Genomic DNA, 17252 nt, shown 5'->3' with positions numbered 1-17252 from the left:
AGTGGCAACGATAACGTTTAACGTGCAGGTGAAAATAAAGCTCTCCCCAAGCAAATCTCAGGACCTCAGAAATCACAAGTCCAGCGGACCCGCACGGGGGACTCTCGGCAGCCCCAAGCCCCCGGCGAGGCGGCAGCCGCTGGACGGGGAGCGCGGAGCTCCCTGCCCGGTCCGCCCTGCCCCGCTGGCCGGTCCCGTCGCCCAGACCCCTCCGCAGAGGGCACCGCGGGGCTCCCCGCCTCGCTGCGCCTCGGGGCCGCTCGTTAACAGCGAAAAGACGGCGATTTCCCAAACTAGGACTGATGGGAAAGCAGCAGCGCGGTGGCCGTGCGGGGCCCGGCGCACCCCGCACCGGGGGTGCACTGCCCGCTGGGGATGAGCGGCAAGGGGAGCGCCCCCGGTTCGTGGGTACGTTCCACTCGTGTCCTCCCGCACACGCGGTCGGAGCAGCGCGACCTGCGGAGAGATGTCTGAGAGCTCCCGGGAGCGCAGCCCCGCTTCGGGCGGGATGGGGATGCTGAGGCATCGCTCGCTGCCGGGACCGCAGCGTGGGCAGCGCCTGAGCCGCCGCTCTCCGGGACTGCCGAGCGAGAGTTTTGTCCCTTCCAAATGTCGTGGGGAAACACGCACACAAGGCATTGCCAGACGAAGTCAAACCCCGGCGAGCCTGAACTGCGAAGGAGGATTTGGATGAAATCTCCCTGCCTGGTTTCCTCCTCTTTACTCCAACCGGCTGCCAGAGGGACCCCCTGGAATTTCTTTTTGGGTAGAGGAGGACTTTGAGCGACTTTTCCTGATTCCCTGCGCGGCTGCGGTCGGCTCCGCGGAGATGCGGAGGAGCGGGACCAGCGGGTCCGGGCCGCGGGTTTGCCGTGGAGCTGGGGGGGTCCCGCAGGGACCGACCCACACCGGGAGGTCTCCCTGGGGACCCCTCGGTGTTGTCCCGGCTCCAGAGAGGCAGTTACCTCCTCCTAATTTTCGGGAAAGCAGACAGATCCGGAACTTTTTTGTTCTTTTGGCTAAATAAATAGAGGGGTGGGAGGGTGGTGCAGGGGGTTCTGAGGTGCAGAGGTGGAAGCGCAGCTCCGGAGCGGAGCGGCCAGGCCGGGACCGAGGCGGTGTGGCTCCCCTATCGATCGAGTCCCGCTCGCCCGTCCCCTTTTTCCGGCTGTTTGTCCCGCTGAAATGCGCTGTTATTCTGAAAATGGACACTTGGAGTCGCACTTTCTGCCTGTTTGAGCATGAGAGCCGTGTAAAAAGAAGCCCTAATCTCCCTTAATCGTTACAAAATGTTAAAAAAAAAAAAAAATCTGTTACCGGACCAAAAAAAAAAAAAAAAAAAAAAAAAGAGAGAGAAAGAAACCGAAAAAACCTTACAAACCGAATACTCCTTTGCATGCAGTCACTTCTCAGGGAACAGCAGAGGAAAGCAAACACGGTCCCCTCAGAACCGAAATGTAATTATATTTCCTCCCTTCTCTCCCTAATATTTGCAATTGTCTGTGTCAATGCCTTTGCTTTACTTTAGAGAGAGATTTGCTTCCTGTAACCGGGAGCGTTTCCCCGGTTGTACACGAAGCGCTGACAGCCCTGTCGAGCCGGTGCTTCCCTCGCTGCCGGCTCCCCGCTCATCCCCCTCGGCGCCTCCCGCAGCCCCGCACTCGCTCCCGGCCGGACCCGCTGCGCGTTCGCGGCCGGTTTTCCCTCGCTACGTTCGCACCAGGGCCGCTTACATAAAGTTGGAAGGGTGGATGCGTGTGCGTGGCGTGGGGAGGAAGCTCCCTGCCTTGAGATCCACTACAGGATGGCAGCGGGCAAAAAGGGGTACTTTGTTATATTTAGAACAAAGGGACGGACACGATACCCCCGAGTCCCCCTCCTTTGTGGGCTGCAGGGGCCGAAAAGGATAGGAGGAAGGGATCAGAGAGAAATAAATATATAAATAAATAAACAGCTAAATAAATAAATAACTGGGAAGGCGCGGGTGCTGGAGGGGGAGCCGGGGAGAGCCCGGAGGTGCGGGCTGGGAGCGGCGGGCGCTCAGCTGGCGCTGCGGAGCTGTCACGGCGCGGCCCGGCCCCGCCCGGCCCCGCCGCCGCGCTGCCATTGGCGCGGCCGCCGCCGGCCCCGGCCCCCGCCGCGCTCTCGGCGGGCACGGCCGTATAAGAAGCCAAGGGGGGCTGCACTGTGATCACAGCTGCACAACGAGCGCTGGCGGCGGCAGCTACAGCAGAGACCTGGGCTGTGCTAGTCCCCCTTCTCCTCCTTTTTTTTTTTTTTTTTTTTTCCTCCTCCTTCCCCTCCTTCCTCCCCCTTTTCCCTCCCCTTCGCCTGCGCTGCCAGAGCCACCGAAACTCCCGTGCAGAGCCCCGCCGCCGCCGGTAGCCCGTGCGCTGCCCCGGCGCTCGCTCGGGCTGGAAAGTTGCGGCAGGCTCCGGGCTCGGCTGCCGCGGGGAGGGGGCTCCGGACTTACAAAACCCTGCCGGGGGCACGGGCTGGGCGTTCGCACCGACCTTCTTCTTCCTGCACAGAGCCGAAGGCAGCATCTTTGTTTTGTTTTGCTTTTGCCCTTCCTGCTACCGCTCTTTTCTCCTTACGGCCGGGCGCCTGGGAGCCGGGAGCTGCCGCAGCCCGCGGTGCGGGGCGATCTCTGATACCGCCAGCCAGGAGCCAGCCAGGCGGCCCCGGGGGCCGGCTCGTCCTTGGCTTTGTTGCTCCGGACTGAAGAAGCCCCTGAAGCCGGGAGAAGGAGGCGGAGGAGGAGGGGGAGCAGAGGAAAAGAAGCGAGAGCCGAAAGCCAAAGTTGGTTTGGAATAGGAGAGCGCGGCCAGCCCTCTGCCAGACTGCGCGCTGGGGTGAAGTCTCCAGCCCCCTCCGCCGGGAGAGGTGCCCGCAAGACAGCGATGGCCGGAGAGCTCAGCATCGGAGCCGAGCTGCCCACTAGCCCGCTGGCCATGGAGTACGTGAACGACTTCGACTTGATGAAGTTCGACGTGAAGAAGGAGCCCCTGGGCAGGAGCGACCGCTCGGGCAGGCACTGCACCCGCCTGCAGCCGGCCGGCTCCGTCTCCTCCACCCCCATCAGCACCCCCTGCAGCTCCGTGCCCTCCTCGCCCAGCTTCAGCCCCACCGAGCAGAAGACCCACTTGGAGGACCTGTACTGGATGGCCAACAGCTACCAGCAGATGAACCCCGAGGCGCTGAACCTCACCCCAGAGGACGCTGTCGAAGCCCTCATTGGGTCCCACCAGGTGTCCCAGCAGCTGCAGGGCTTCGAGGGCTTCCGGGCCCACCACCACCACCATCATCACCATCACCAACACCACCACCAGTATCCCGCAGTCACTCACGAAGACCTGGCCGGCAGCGGGCACCCTCACCATCACCACCATCATCACCACCAGGCCTCTCCCACTCCCTCCACCTCCTCCAGCTCCTCCCAGCAGCTCCAGAACTCGCACCAGCAGCATCCCCCCTCCAGCAGCGTGGAGGACCGGTTCTCAGATGACCAGCTGGTCTCCATGTCTGTGAGGGAGCTCAACAGGCACCTCCGAGGCTTCACCAAAGACGAGGTGATCCGCCTCAAGCAGAAGAGGAGGACCTTGAAGAACAGGGGCTATGCCCAGTCCTGCAGGTACAAACGTGTCCAGCAGAAACACCACCTGGAGAACGAAAAGACGCAGCTTATTCAGCAGGTGGAACAGCTCAAGCAAGAAGTGACCCGGCTCGCCAGAGAGAGAGACGCCTACAAGCTCAAGTGTGAGAAACTTGCCAGCAACGGCTTCAGAGAGGCCGGCTCCACCAGTGACAACCCGTCTTCCCCTGAGTTCTTCATGTGAGTGCTTAACAAAAATAATTAAAAAACAAACAAAAACCCCCCACCCCCCAAACCTGACCCCTGTCACCTTCCCCCCCTGCTCCCATCCTCCTCTGACATCTCCATCCATCCGTCTGCTTGACTAGAGAGAAAGGAGGAGAGAAAAATAGAGACTTGATTTTTTTTTTTTTTGCAGCATCCAGTCTTCTAGAGTAGCTGTGGGAAAAGTAGGCTGGGGGTGGGGATGGGAGAGGTAAAGTGCAACTTTTTGACTTTCGTGTGCAAGTTAGAGAGAGAGAGACAGAGGCAAAGGAGAAAAGGACAAGTGAAGCGTTTTATAGATCACTTGCTTGCAGAGTGAGATGGACTTTAAAAGAATAATAATAATAAAAAAGGACAATGAACAAGCCATCTATAACATACTGTCTGCTTGGAAAGAGAGAGGACATATACAGCACCATCTCATGCACAATTTACCTGCTTGGAAAAAGAGAATAAATAAAAAGGACAATATATGCAAACTCTTCATATATTGCCTGCTTTGAGAAATAAGTTACAGGACTCAGATGGGACATTCAATCTAAGAAAAGAAAGAATGAAAGAAAGAAAAAAAAAACTCATCAGTTTTATTGCCTGCTTGATTATATAGAAAAATACGAAAATCTGCATTAAAAATATTAATCCTGCATGCTGGACATGTATGGTAATAATTTCTATTTTGTACCATTTTCTTGTTTAACTATAGCATGTTGATCATTGATCATAGATTTCTGTTGTTGTTTTGTTTCATCAATAAGAAAAGCATCACAAGTTATCGAACTTTTTACTGCTTGTGCAGTTTTGTTCGTTGGTTTTGCTCTTGTTTTCTTTTATGGTTGTTAGCTTGTAAATATCTGCTACTTCAAACCGTACAGGAGAAAAATACACAAAAAACAAAATAACATTTCAGCAGGCTGGTTATACGGTTTGTTTGGTGTTAAAGAGATACTTAAAGAAAAAAAGTTATGGGCATTTTGCATTAGAAAAAAAACCAACTTTGTATATCTGGTGCACTTTTAAGTTGTATTTTTTTTGTTAGTTTTCATTTTGGTTTTTGTTTGTTGGGGCAGAAGCAAAAACGCCTGAATGGCATTGACAAACCTAAACTTACCAGGGAAAAACCCTCCTCGGTCACTTAGAACCTACTCCATGCCTTAAAGTGGCAGCGAAGCTCTTCCTCCAGGACAATTCCCAGCCTGAGTGGTTAGGCTTGGCCAGATAATTTCCCTTCTGATTGTACATTCAGGAAGAGAAGGACGGACGAGATACCAGTTCAATTAAAAAAAAAAAAACAAAAAACCAAAAAAAACCAAAACCAAACAACTGCCCCTAGATTCTCGGTAAATAAAGAGAGAAAACAACCCCAAACCCTCCTCGTTACGAGTCAAGTTGTGATAGCAGCGAGGGCTCCGTGTCGCCACTGAAGTTGGGTTTCTCAATGGCAGCAGCTGATGAGTGGGCTGGGAAAGCATTTAAATCTAAAACTTTTTTTTTTAAGAAGACATACTGCAACTTTTAAGTGTATTCTTTTGCATTGATTTGTAATCTGCTTCTCTGCTTCCCTATGCAGCGAGTGAAAGTTTTAGCCAAAATTTATTTGCAGTTGTATAGTAGTAGTAGTTTGGAGTCTTATGGGTGTTTTTATTACTTTTTTTTCCTCCTGCAGGTCAGTAAAAGGATTTACGTTGCACTGACAAAAATACCAAAATGAAAACTTATTTTTTAGTTTCCTTTTAGGATAGCTGGCACTGCTGGCCGGATGCATTTTAAGTTTGTATTAGTTTATAAATTAACAGTAATAACAAGATTGTAATGAACAGCATGGTGCTTGCAGTTTTAAATATTGTGGATATTAGTCATGCATCAGAAAACGATCTTTGGTTTTTACTGATTCAACTGTGTTGAAATCAAAACATTGCAGCAGCGGAAAAAATTGTTTTTATTTCATGTAAAGTTCTGAAGGGATCAATTTCAAATCCTGCTTATGATATGAAAAATATTAAAAAACCTGGTCTATTGTAGTTTTATTCAGACTGGTTTCTGTTTTTGGTTATTAAAATTGTTTCCTATTTTGCTTATTAAAATCATTGAAATGGTATTTCTTGGAGGGACCTGCTTCTCTGACGTCTGGTGTTCCCAAAAAAAAAAAAAAAAAGAAAGAAAGAAAGGAAAAGTTGTGGCCCCGTCCCTGTCCCGACCCTGCTGCCGGGTTTGTGGGGGGCTGCGGCCCGGGGGGGCTGCTCTGCCCCCTCGGGAACGCTGCTGCTCGCAGGGCAGGAGCGCTCAGCCTTCCCCCTCCTTTGCTTGGGTCGAAGCTCGTCCTTGGCAGGGGGAGCATCACCCCAGCCCCTCCGGGGAGCGGAGCGGCGGGAGCCCCGCGCCGGGCCCGGCGGTGCCGGGGGGTCCGCCCGGCGCTCCGCTGCCCCGCCGGGAGCGGGACTGTTCGGCCCAGCCACCCGGGCGGGGACAGCGGGGAGCCCGGACGGCAGGAATTTTCTTTCCTAATTTTTTTTCTTTTTCTTTTTTTTTTTTTTCCCTTTTTTTTCTTTTTTTTTTCATTAGAATAGGAGAGGACTTGGACAAGTCCGTCCTTTCCCCAGTTCTCTTGGGATCCGGGTTGCCAATTCACTTTCCTTCTTTCCATCTGCACACTGTATTTATTCCGTTTTGGGGTTGTTTGTTTTTTTATTTTTCCTCCCCCCGAAGACTCCTTAGATGCACGTGGAGAAAGGGACAGGTCTCTCCCCGCCACCCCCAGCGCTCAGCACCTCGCAACTCCACCGCCGTCCCTCAGCTGCTCTCACTGCAATAACCTCACAGCTCCCTAAGCTGAAGGAGGAGGAGGTTAAAAATCGCCCCCAGCCCTTGCCTGGGTGTGGGAAAGGGACTCCCCGAGTCGGGTCGCAGCGTGTCTGAACGCTGCTGCTCTCAAAGTATGAAAGCGGTGTTGAACTTTAAATCCCTCCTGAAAACAAAATCCAAGGTATCACACAACCAGAAAAAATAGGTTCTCTCTCTGCCCTGCCCTTCGTCCCAGCAGCAGCGAGCTGTTCTCTGCAGGGATGGCATAAAGCGCCTTTGAAGAACAAACAGGCTAAGGACAGAATGTGGAAAAAAATAATTTAAAAGCAAATGTAGCAACTTAAAACGACCCCCCCTCTGAAATCCCATCCACATCCCTGCCTTGTCAGAGCCAGCTGGGCCAGCCACTGAGCTGGGGGAGCTTGGAAAGGGCTGGGGCCCGTCCCAGCCCCCCGGCCACATGAGTCAGGCCCGGAGAACAAGCTCGTAGCCTGCTGCCCTGCCAAGAGGGGACAGGAGTTTGCAGAGCACAAGGCTGGGAGAGCCTGGCTTTCCCTGTATAGCCTCCCCCCTTGCCAGTAAATGCTATGGCTGCAGAAAGCCTGAGAGGAATATTGTTTGTGGGAACTGCCACCGCATATTAATGTCCCCTCATGCATGCATTGAATAAATCACTAGGGCTAATTGAACAACAACAACAACGAAAAAAAGTAGGAAAAACAGGCCTTAGAAAAGCCCTCCAGATTCCCACCACAGAACGGTGTCAGCGGCGGGGCAGCCCCGCGACACGGCCCGGGCGGCCGGGGCTCTGCTGGCCCGGCACCGCTTCTGGGTTTAATTTATTCATTTAAAAAGAAAAGAAAAACGTAACCGAGTCCCACCGGGTCACAGCCCGAGTCGGTGGGACCGGGACCGGCCGGGCTCGGCCCCCGGGCGCTGCGAGGAGCGAGCTCCTGGCCGGGGGTCTCCCGGCCGGGATCGGGCCGATTCCTCCGTCCACACAGGCGGCTCGGGGGGCTTTGGGCACACCGAGGGGCCAGAGCCCACCCGCACTTGTGCTCGCCCGGCCTGCGGCTGGGCGGGCTCTTCCCTGAGGGCAGCGGCAGCGGCCCCGGGGCCAGGCAGACCCGCGGGTACCGGGGCGGGCAGCGCCCGCCTGTGCCCGCTGCCGGCAACCCTGGGAGTGCCCAGCAGCGAGGGGGGACCCCTCCCCTCCCCCGGCACCCCCGGCAGAGCCCAGCAGCGAGGGGGGACCCCTCCCCTCCGCTCGGCTCCGCTCGCCTATTGCCATCCGCGGTTATCCACTTTGATCTCTCGCTCTTCATCACCGATCGGCGAAGGGCTGACACAAGACGGGGCACCACGGAGAGGAGCTCCTTGATGCCAAGGGAAAACTCTTTTCCCTCTTTTTCCTCCAGGGACCGGCCTACCCGCGGGGTGCTCCCCCGGCAGCGGGGACTGCGTGGGTCAGCTCGGGGCCTCTCCCTGCTTGCTCCGGAGCGCGGAGAAGTTGCTGTCAGCAGCGGGGGACAAGCCTGCCCAAGCCCCTCTTCTCCACCGCTCCGGCCGTGCTGCTTGTCCGGTGGCTCCTCTGCCCGTCCTTTGTGCCACTTGTCCCCACTCACCCCTGGCCGGGGCCGGGGTCCAGTTCCACTCCCGGAGCTGTTGCAGCTCCAGCCGGCCCGGACGGTGGAGTCCCCGGGGCTCGGAGGAGGCCGGAGGCGGCAGCTGCTGCCCGGCTCAGAGGGGCCGAGCGCTGACCACCTCCCGCTCGGGGAACCGGGCGGGCCATCCTGCACTCGCCCTCGGGGCTCTCCGGAGAGAAGATGCTGCAAATTGTCTCCTCAAAACCCGGGTGTAAAGGCCCTTACCCCGACTCTCGCTTCGAAACCTTGGAGAGGATGGGGTCGGGGTGGCAGAGAGACAGGACCGGACTCGGACTGGGACCGGGACCGGTATTCGGGCGGGCCCGTGCACGCCGGGCCGGAGCAGGGGTTCAGGGGTTCTGGGATGCTCTGCGAGCAGAAGCGGCGGAGCCCTTGGCGGCGATGGGAGACCCCCGAGAGCAGCCCCGCACCCCGTGGATGATGGGGCGTACGACGGGGAAGGGCCCAAGGTTTGCCCGGCTAAATTTGGCTGCCGGACGTCTCGGCTGTTCACTATGTGATTTCATGTAGAGCAGGACCATTCCCTTCAGTGAAAATCATATTATTTTGTTTGATTTCGTAGTTTTGTAAGAGCTGTTGCTAACAGCCAGAGCTAGGTCCACACCCCCCGCCGGGACAGAGGTGACGACGGGCTACGGCTGCTCCCAGAACTGAACGAGACACTCAGACAGGAAACACAATTGGCAACAGCCCCCCTCTCCCCCCATTTACTGACACAGAGCTTACAGACTATCGCTGCCAACCGCTTAATAGACTCCTCTCGATATTCCCTTCCCTCTTCCCCTCCAGGAGAGTGTACAAGGCTGATTGTCTATAATTCCAAAACAGAGACATCTAAGACTAAAAAGACGTTTTGAACTAAAGATAGAAACATCACTCTAAGACTTTCCAGAGATGCTGAGCGCTGCTGCCGGCCGGCAGATGTGTTGCTCCGTATTGAGGTGGGCAGGCGAGATGTGTTATAAGGATGAGCCAGGGCTTGCGAGATAACTGTTCCCAGCTGGTTTAGGGTTTAATTTTTTTTCCTCCCCCCGCCCCCCTTCCCCATTCTCCCTCGGGCTGGCGCAGTGCCCGCCTGGCTCTAGCAGGCTGCTCCGTGCCGGTGATTGACAGACCAAGGTCAAGGAAGCTCTTCGGGGCTGGGGGTGTCGGGTTTCGGGGAGGACAGCGAAAACATCCCCAGCGCTCGGGGAGCCTTCTCCGGCTCCGCTGCTGCGCAGCGCCGTGCGCAGGATCCGCGGGGAGCCCGCTGCGTTCCGCCAGCCGCGGAGCTGCCGAGAGCCCGGCTGCGCTGCCAGCATCCTCCCCTGCTCGGCTCCCGGAGTCGCTTTTGTATTTTATTTTTTTAATCTTTATTTGGACAAGCTTCAATTACCTTTTCTTTCTTTTCTTTCTCTCTTTCTGTTTTTCTCTCTTTCTCTCTTCTCTTTTTTCTCTCTCTTTCGCTCTCTTTTCCACTCTCTCCCTTTCTCTCTCTTCCTCCCTTTCTTTCCCCCCTTTCTCTCTCTTTCTCTTTTTCTCTATCTTTTTCTCCCTTTCTTTTTCTCCCTTTCTTTTTCTCCCTTTCTTTTCCTCCCTTTCTTTTCCTCCCTTTCTTTTTTCCCTTTTAAATCATGATGTTTCACCCCATTAGGGTTGCATTAAATCTGAAGTTATGTGGGTACACACAGAGTAAATACCTTATTGCATAATCCTGCATGGTGTGTTCAGTAATACTGCAGGCAGTGGTCTGGTGGGATCCCACACTGGACTTCTGTTTCATGCAAGAAGAACTAGAAGAAGGGGGTTAAAAAACCTTACAAGCTCTGCCTTTTCTTGATTTTTAAAAGACGGCTTTCAGTAGTAAATTCTGAATGCAGCAAGAAGTTCTTGCTAATGCATCCAGGAGAGGGAAGAGCCAATTTGTATTTGTGAGCTAGTCCTGTGCATCACAGCGTGTGGAACTGTTAGAAATGGACTGTGCTGTGCTTGAGACCAAAGGTACTGCAAATCCTTTGCCTTAAACAGAACCACTCCAATGGGAGCTTTTTATATTTACAGTTTTGCCACAATATGATTTGAACAAACACTGCAGTTAAAAAGGGGAAAATTATTCCACACAGATAAAGTGACATGTTTTCTGTCCCAAGGAGGCTGCTGGTAGGTTTTAGAGATGGTTGTCCTCTGTCCTCCTAATTTTTTTATTACCCCTTTTAAAGTTTCACTGTTTGTCTTAAGGCACAGATTCAAAACACTGCATTTCCACTTTATACATGTGTTCTCTTAAAAGATTTGTTTAGACAAGGAAACCAATGCTAAGTGTTCTCACTTGAAAGAAATTAAATATATAGAATGATAAGCTGCTGCTAAAATATATAAAAAACACTTAAATTAATAATAAGAACTTGTTCTGAGGCAAAATTCAATTTTACTTCCTATTATGCAATCTTTGCATGTAAAGTTGCTTTAATGCAAAATAGCAGCTCATCAAAAATTCTGTTTTATTGGTATCAAAAATTTATGATATCCTGAGGCATGAGGGGCAGAGAGCAAGGTAGCAAAGCTGTGTCCTTTTACCAAGTTTAGTGCTTTCTTTAAAGAAACATCTCAAACTTATTTCTTCTGCCTTTTTCCTCGTTGGTGGAGGCAGTGGGTGAAGGTTTATACCAGAGAGAACTCCACTGCCAATGTCACAGTGCTGCTCTATTACACCATTTTAACTACTGTCTCTGCAGACTCTGGCATTTACTGCAATGCTAGGAGATCCTAGGACATGTTCACACAAATACAGAGCTGGGATTATTTCTAAACTGGGGTGTTTTCACCCAGCATTGCAATAACACACAAGGATTGCAAATACTCGGGCACTGCTTGTGCGTGCATTTGTCTATCGAAGCCTGCAACCTCCCTCTGATAAAATGAAAAGCTCTGATTCTGCTTTAGCCTCGACTTCCCACTAATGAGACTTCATTTGTTTCCAGAAAGGTGCTCCTGGCTTTATAAAGGATATTAAACACATGGTGACAAGGGCACTGTGGTCAACACGATTTTTTTTCTGAAGTAAGTGTGGTGAGAAATCGGTGCCAAGCACCTGAAATCTGCATTAATAAAAATAAACAGTATTTACTCCTCCAGCAGAAATCCAGGTAATTTATTAAAGGAAGCCACTGACCTCTCACAGGGTTGTGGTGACCTGGCCAAGGTGAGCTGCAGCCTGGGAGCAGGGCTCAGCCTGACCAGCTCCTCTGGGCCGTGCTGCCTGTCCTCCCATCACACAGCTGGAGCACAGGATCCCTGGTCACCAGGGAATAAAGAACAAGGTGGGAAGGCAGCACAAGCCCCTCTAATACTGGGTGTCCATAGATCCTGTTTTATTTCCTATGGAATGGAGCTGAAACTTTCCTGCTGGTTCAGGGAGCCCATTCACAACAGAAATCACAGAGGGCAATAAACCTGCCCCTTGCTCTTCAGCTAACTGCTTCTTCCTTGCCCCTCTGCTGTGGTGCACTTATTACCCAAAGCTTCTGCAAACACGAGAGAGGGAACATATAATTATAAACAGGGCTCCGAGTTAACATAGGCCCTCACAGCTCCCAGAGCTGCCTTCTCCCCCTATTTAAAGCAGCCAACAATTACATGTAAAAAAGGGTTTTGAGTCTGAAATCTCTGCTCATGCGACCCTGAAGGAAAGCTTTTACCTTTCTCCTCAGTGTGGTCCCCCTCTGGCTGGTTGCCCAGTGACTTCCAGCTCCACATGTTGTGTTAGAGCAATTGCAGTGGTAATATCAGCTCTAGCCTGCACAGTGGCTGAGGCTGATAAACTGAGTGCACTCAAGACACCAAAAAGAGAGGACTGCTAAACTCCTCCTGACACAGGCCATCCTTATTTTCATGTCAGCCTTGACCCCTGGATCAAGTGTTTTATTCTGGGTACTGCAGTGGCTGCTCTGCACTGGTCTGTGAGAGCACGTGTGGATCTCCAGGGCTGAAGAGCACAAATTCACCCCTGGTTTTGTGCAGTGACAGGTTAACCCACTCTGCAGAGGGGTGGAAGGGGCAGCAGGGGTGTCTGTTAGCAGATAATGGTTTTGAAAGGGTATTTCCAGATGCTCACTTCTCTCAAGTCAGGCACCCAAAAGCAGGGTATTAAACAAATACCTGAGAGCCTCTGGGACTGTGTAATAAATGACTCATCCCCAAGTCTGATAGACAGACAGGAATCATGATAATAACAATGAAAGTAAAGTCTATGGCTTTCTGATTTGCAGCATTACCAGAACACTCTTCTGCAGTGATTTCTGTCCTGCTGCATGGAGACTAAAACCATGCAGTGACACAAAAGAAAAAGCATCCTTAAATAGCAGAGAAGTTTAAATTTGAAATAAACAGACCATATAGTCATGTTACTCAGCTCAATAATTAATGAAATAGCTTGGGTAAAATTTAAAACAAAGCAGAGGTATCAGCTGATGTCTGCTTCAGAATCTAAACTCAGTGTTCTTACTAAAAAGTCATGTATCTTTTAAAAAAACCCCTTTGCCATAATCTGTTTTCAATTGAAGTCTATAGTAAATATATAAAGATTACTGAATCACATTGTTTACAGATGAAACAGTTTAAAGGTGAAGTTATTTTTGGTTTAAATCTTCTGTGTTTTAAAATGAAAGGCATTTTTGGAGTAGCTGCTGAAAAACAAAAAAAAAAAAAAAAGAAAAAAGAAAAAAAGAAAAAAGAAAGAAGATGAAACGTGGCACTGTGAGGGTTAAGCAAGGTCCTAGGATCCAAGTAAATATTTATATGAGTGCTCAAAGAGGGGGGAAAAATCTCAATATAACCAAAATATAAATCATGGTGCTTTATGTTAGCTGTCAAATTATTCTAGCCCCTGCATTCCAGTACTTGCTCTACTGGTAATGTCACATACAATATGTGGGCTTATGCCCTGGTGCAGGTTTGGCAGGTAATTAAAGTCAGTTGCATGGAGGTTTACACAGACTCCCTCCATCCACTGAAAGACAAACAACCTGTTAACTGGGAGAGCTGGGAGTGTGCAGAGCTGGATGGGAACAGGGATTCTCACAAGCAGGGGGGAAAAGCCTGGCTCTAGGGTGCTGTTTTGCTCCTTGTCTTCAGTGTGAATTAACTCTTTGGGGCCTCTGCAGCTCGTTGTGTTTTGCAGAGGCAGTGAAATCTGGGTAGCAGTGGAATCAGCAGCCAGGCGTATGTCAGAGGGAAAAAATAATAATAAAAGCAAGCCCTGAGGGCAGCCAGCCCTGGGGTCAGGTTTGCCTGCATTCCTGACCTGGGGGAGACTATTCTTGCTAAGAGTCATCTGCTGAAAAAAGTGATTTAGTCTTTCTGCTTTGTCCAGCCTCCCTAAACTGGAGACTCCAGTCACAACAGAGTGAATTATTCCCAGCAGCTTCATGGTGCAGCCTGTTCCCCGAGCTGAGAAGGTCCTGGGGGAGCCTGCAAATGATGCTCAGAGTGTGCATCTCACGGCCTTTGATGGAACTCCTTCAAAAAAGACAATCAGAATCAAACTCCGGAGCTCGGCTCCTTGCTCACACTCATTTTCTCATCTGAGTCCCTCGTGTGAGAGAGAGGCTTTCAAGCCTTCAAACCTTCGGTTTGCCCTTCCTGTCAGAGGTGTGGCTGTCTCCGTGGGTTGGATCTTTGCACCGGGAGGCACCCGCGCGTCTCCCTCTCGGTGCCGGAGCCGGGCTCAGCGCTGCGGGCTCCGCTCCGGGAACAGCAGTGCCGTGAAAGATGCCACAGCTGCGTGGATGCCACACCTGCGTGGATGCCACACCTGCGTGGATGCCACCTGGGTGTCAGGGAGCCGTGCCAGCCCGGCACCACGGCCGTGCGACACGCTCTGACTCAGCCTCACGGTGCATTAGCATGGCACCGAGCTGCCGGGCTCCTGCCCTCCGGCTCTCTCCCCTCTCTGTGTGGCACCGAGCTGCCGGGCTCCTGCCCCCCGGCTCTCTCCCCTCTCTGTGTGGCACCGAGCTGCCGGGCTCCTGCCCCCCGGCTCTCTCCCATCTCTGTGTGGCACCGAGCTGCCGGGCTCCTGCCCCCCGGCTCTCTCCCATCTCTGTGTGGCACCGAGCTGCCGGGCTCCTGCCCCCGGCTCTCTCCCCTCTCTGTGTGGCACCGAGCTGCCGGGCTCCTGCCCTCCGGCTGCCTCCCCACGCCTGTGCCATCCCCAGCTCCCGCCTGCCAACGCACAGGCTGGGGGCAAAGGGGAAATCCTGCCCCGTGCGGGGTGTGTTTCTCCTTGCGGAGAAGCCGAGCTGTACCACGGACACCCATGTGCAGGGTAACCCCAGCAGCAGCACCCTTTCACAGGGGCCAGGGAACAGCCACCATCTGTTTAGCTGCCAGAGGACCCATTCATATTCATTTAACAAGTCTCTTATGCTAATCTCTGTCTACATCCTTTCTTATCTTCTAGTCAGATACAAAATCAGAGAGCAAGGCCCTTCCTGAATTAGCCCAGATTCCTGTTACTCGGCTTGGGAAATGCTGGGTTGAATCCTGACAGTAAGGGGAAAAACCCTCCAAAACCCCAAAGCATGCAGAAATCAGCTTTTGGAATTGCTTAGGACCATTTGTCTGCCTTAATCAAATGGTGATTTGTCTGTCTGATAGGAGTTTAGATAAAGTTTTCAGCAATTTGCAGTAATTAAATGTGAAAGGGGAAGAGGCAGAGGGTTTCCAGGCAACATGCTGCAGAAGGGGAGTTTTGGAGGAAGGCAGAGAACCCCTTGTTAAACATCTGCCAGTTTGCATGGAAGGTAGTGGTGATTTCCCTGGTCTTATGGCATTTCCTCCCTCCTCTTCACTCCCTGCAAAGATTCTCCTCCTGTTGTTAAATTCAGCTGGAGGAAAAAGAGAACCCCTGGAGAGCAGGAAAATATTTTCCAAAACAAGATATTGTCCGTGATTACAACAAGTGACAGGCATAAAAAGAAAAAAAAGTCCCAGGGAATGACACTGTCACCTCCTCCACAAGGACTTTGCTCCCATGTCAGAATTATGCAAGGTACAGTGCAATGCTTGGTATATTCAAGGCAGTTGTCAAGAGTAAAGTATAAACATTTCCAGCAAATGCACTTAATAGAAGTTTGTTTGCCAAGTGCTGCAGCCTCCTTTCTTGGTTATGGCAAGGAAAAGACCTTTTCATTAAGTGGGAGGAAAAAACCCTCTCCCAGTTAAAACCAGAATAAACCAGCTTTGAATGTAAAGCCTTTTCTGGTGTTTTGCTTTGTTACCCACTGGCTCCAGCAGCAGCGGACCCAAATTCTACTCAAATCTTCCTATAATGTACTCCCTTTCAAAAATATTATCTGTGGGAGAGCAGCCCCACTCAGAGATGGTTCAGAGCTGACCAGAGCTGGGTGTGGTGGGTGAACCTGCTGCAGGGATCCAAAGGGGCTGCAGGAGAAGGGCTGTGCATAAAACACAACCACATTGCTGGCAGAACAGAGTCTGTGTGAATTTGGACATTGGACTTTGCTAGGGCTAGAGGCTGACCCCAGCCTCCAAGGGGGGTTAGGTGCTTCTGCCAGGGGATAGCTGAACTCGGGGAAGAGATAAATCAGTGGCAATTAAGCTGTAACCAGTATCTGCCTTTGCTTGAATCACTTGCTCCACCCTGAACACGCAGTACAGCAGGGCTGGAATCTCCTCCAGCCAAGAACTTGGGACTCCAGGGAAGGGGTGTGTTCCTCCTCTGAACTAACAACTTCATTCCAAAAGCAACCACAGTTGTCTTGAGCTACTGTTGCCAGTTCAATGTGCCTTTAGCAAGAAACAGAAGCTTTCTGTGAATGAAAGGGGCCTGGAGACGATGCTTCTGTTTTAATTAACTAATATACCCTATAGATTTATGCTTTTTCCTTGAAATCTCAGTTGGCTTCTTTAATTGCTGCTCTCAGTGACACAGTTTAATTCCCTCTTCCTGGCCTGCACTTGCCTTTTCCCAGGGCACTCTCACTGAGAACTCCCCTGAGAGCCCTCTCTCATAGCCTGAGTGCAGGAGGAGCTGCTTTCCTTTAGGGAACCTGCTGATGACTCCAAGATGAGGTTGGAAAACCCTCCCTGAGTGTGTCCCTCCATGCTCCCACATGACAGAGGTGTTGGTGGAAGGTCTCACCCAGCCTCCCACTCAGAGCAGGATTGTATCCAGCACTAGATCGGGTCAGCCATGGCTTTGCCTCAGTAAATCCTGAAAACCTCCAGGGGTGGAGATCCCATCACCTCTCTGGGGGTCTGTTCCAGCCACATTCTCCTAATTCTATTTCTAGGAACTTTCCTGTCTACAAAGGAACTCTCTTCTAGCAGCAGGACAACAACTCCAAGTCATGTTGCGATATTCCCCATCCCCTGCCCTTCAAAGATCTGATGGCCCAGAAACACCCAAGAACCTGAACACCTATTATGGAAACTAGGAAAATGAAACCTTCTGTTTAGATTCATAGAAGCCCCAGCAGGCTGTCCCTCCAGCTCACAGGCTGGAGACACCAGCAGCATTAGCAGTAACGTTCTGCAGGTCCCTGGAGTTCTGCCCCTGGGATGGGAGCTTGAGCTGCCTCTCTCAGGCTTAATTCTGCTTCACATTCATGAAAATCAGGTATTATTCTGCCTCTCCTGGCTGAAGGCTCAATTTGCTAAGGTGTTCTCAGAGCATTCCCATCAGACCTACGGGATGTGCCACATCCACACAGAAATCCAGCAGGATTTCAGTACTGAGTGCACAGGGAACCTCCTACCCATCCACCTGTGGGTGCAGCTTTGCAGCCTCTTCCCTTCTGCCTGCCTCAGGTTCCTCTGTGCAGAGCAAAGCAGCCCTGCCAGGGCACAGCAGGGAAGGAGCAGTGCCAGGCACCTCTGGGAATGGCTGTTGGCACCTCTGGGAATGGCTGTACCTCTGGAATGGC

General features: G+C 51.9%; 1 protein-coding gene across 1 annotated transcript; it reads left to right on the top strand.

The window, feature by feature from the left end:
• The first annotated feature begins 2176 nt into the window (after positions 1 to 2176).
• MAFB (MAF bZIP transcription factor B) lies at positions 2177 to 5883 on the top strand. Its single transcript, XM_009092958.4, has one exon. It carries the CDS (start codon positions 2904 to 2906, stop codon positions 3837 to 3839), a length of 936 nt encoding a protein of 311 aa, XP_009091206.1. The 5' UTR covers positions 2177 to 2903; the 3' UTR covers positions 3840 to 5883.
• The last annotated feature ends 11369 nt before the right edge of the window (positions 5884 to 17252 follow it).

The sequence above is a fragment of the Serinus canaria genome, chromosome 20 (assembly GCF_022539315.1).
Source record: "Serinus canaria isolate serCan28SL12 chromosome 20, serCan2020, whole genome shotgun sequence".
NCBI classification, from domain to species: Eukaryota; Metazoa; Chordata; class Aves; order Passeriformes; family Fringillidae; genus Serinus; species Serinus canaria.
The sequence above is the reverse complement of the archived record's forward strand: the minus strand, read 5'-3'. Positions and strand labels throughout refer to the sequence as shown.

Coding starts and splice junctions, on each gene's coding strand:
- MAFB (XM_009092958.4), top strand. CDS start 2,904: ATGGCCGGAGAGCTCAGCATCGGAGCCGAGCTGCCCACTAGCCCGCTG.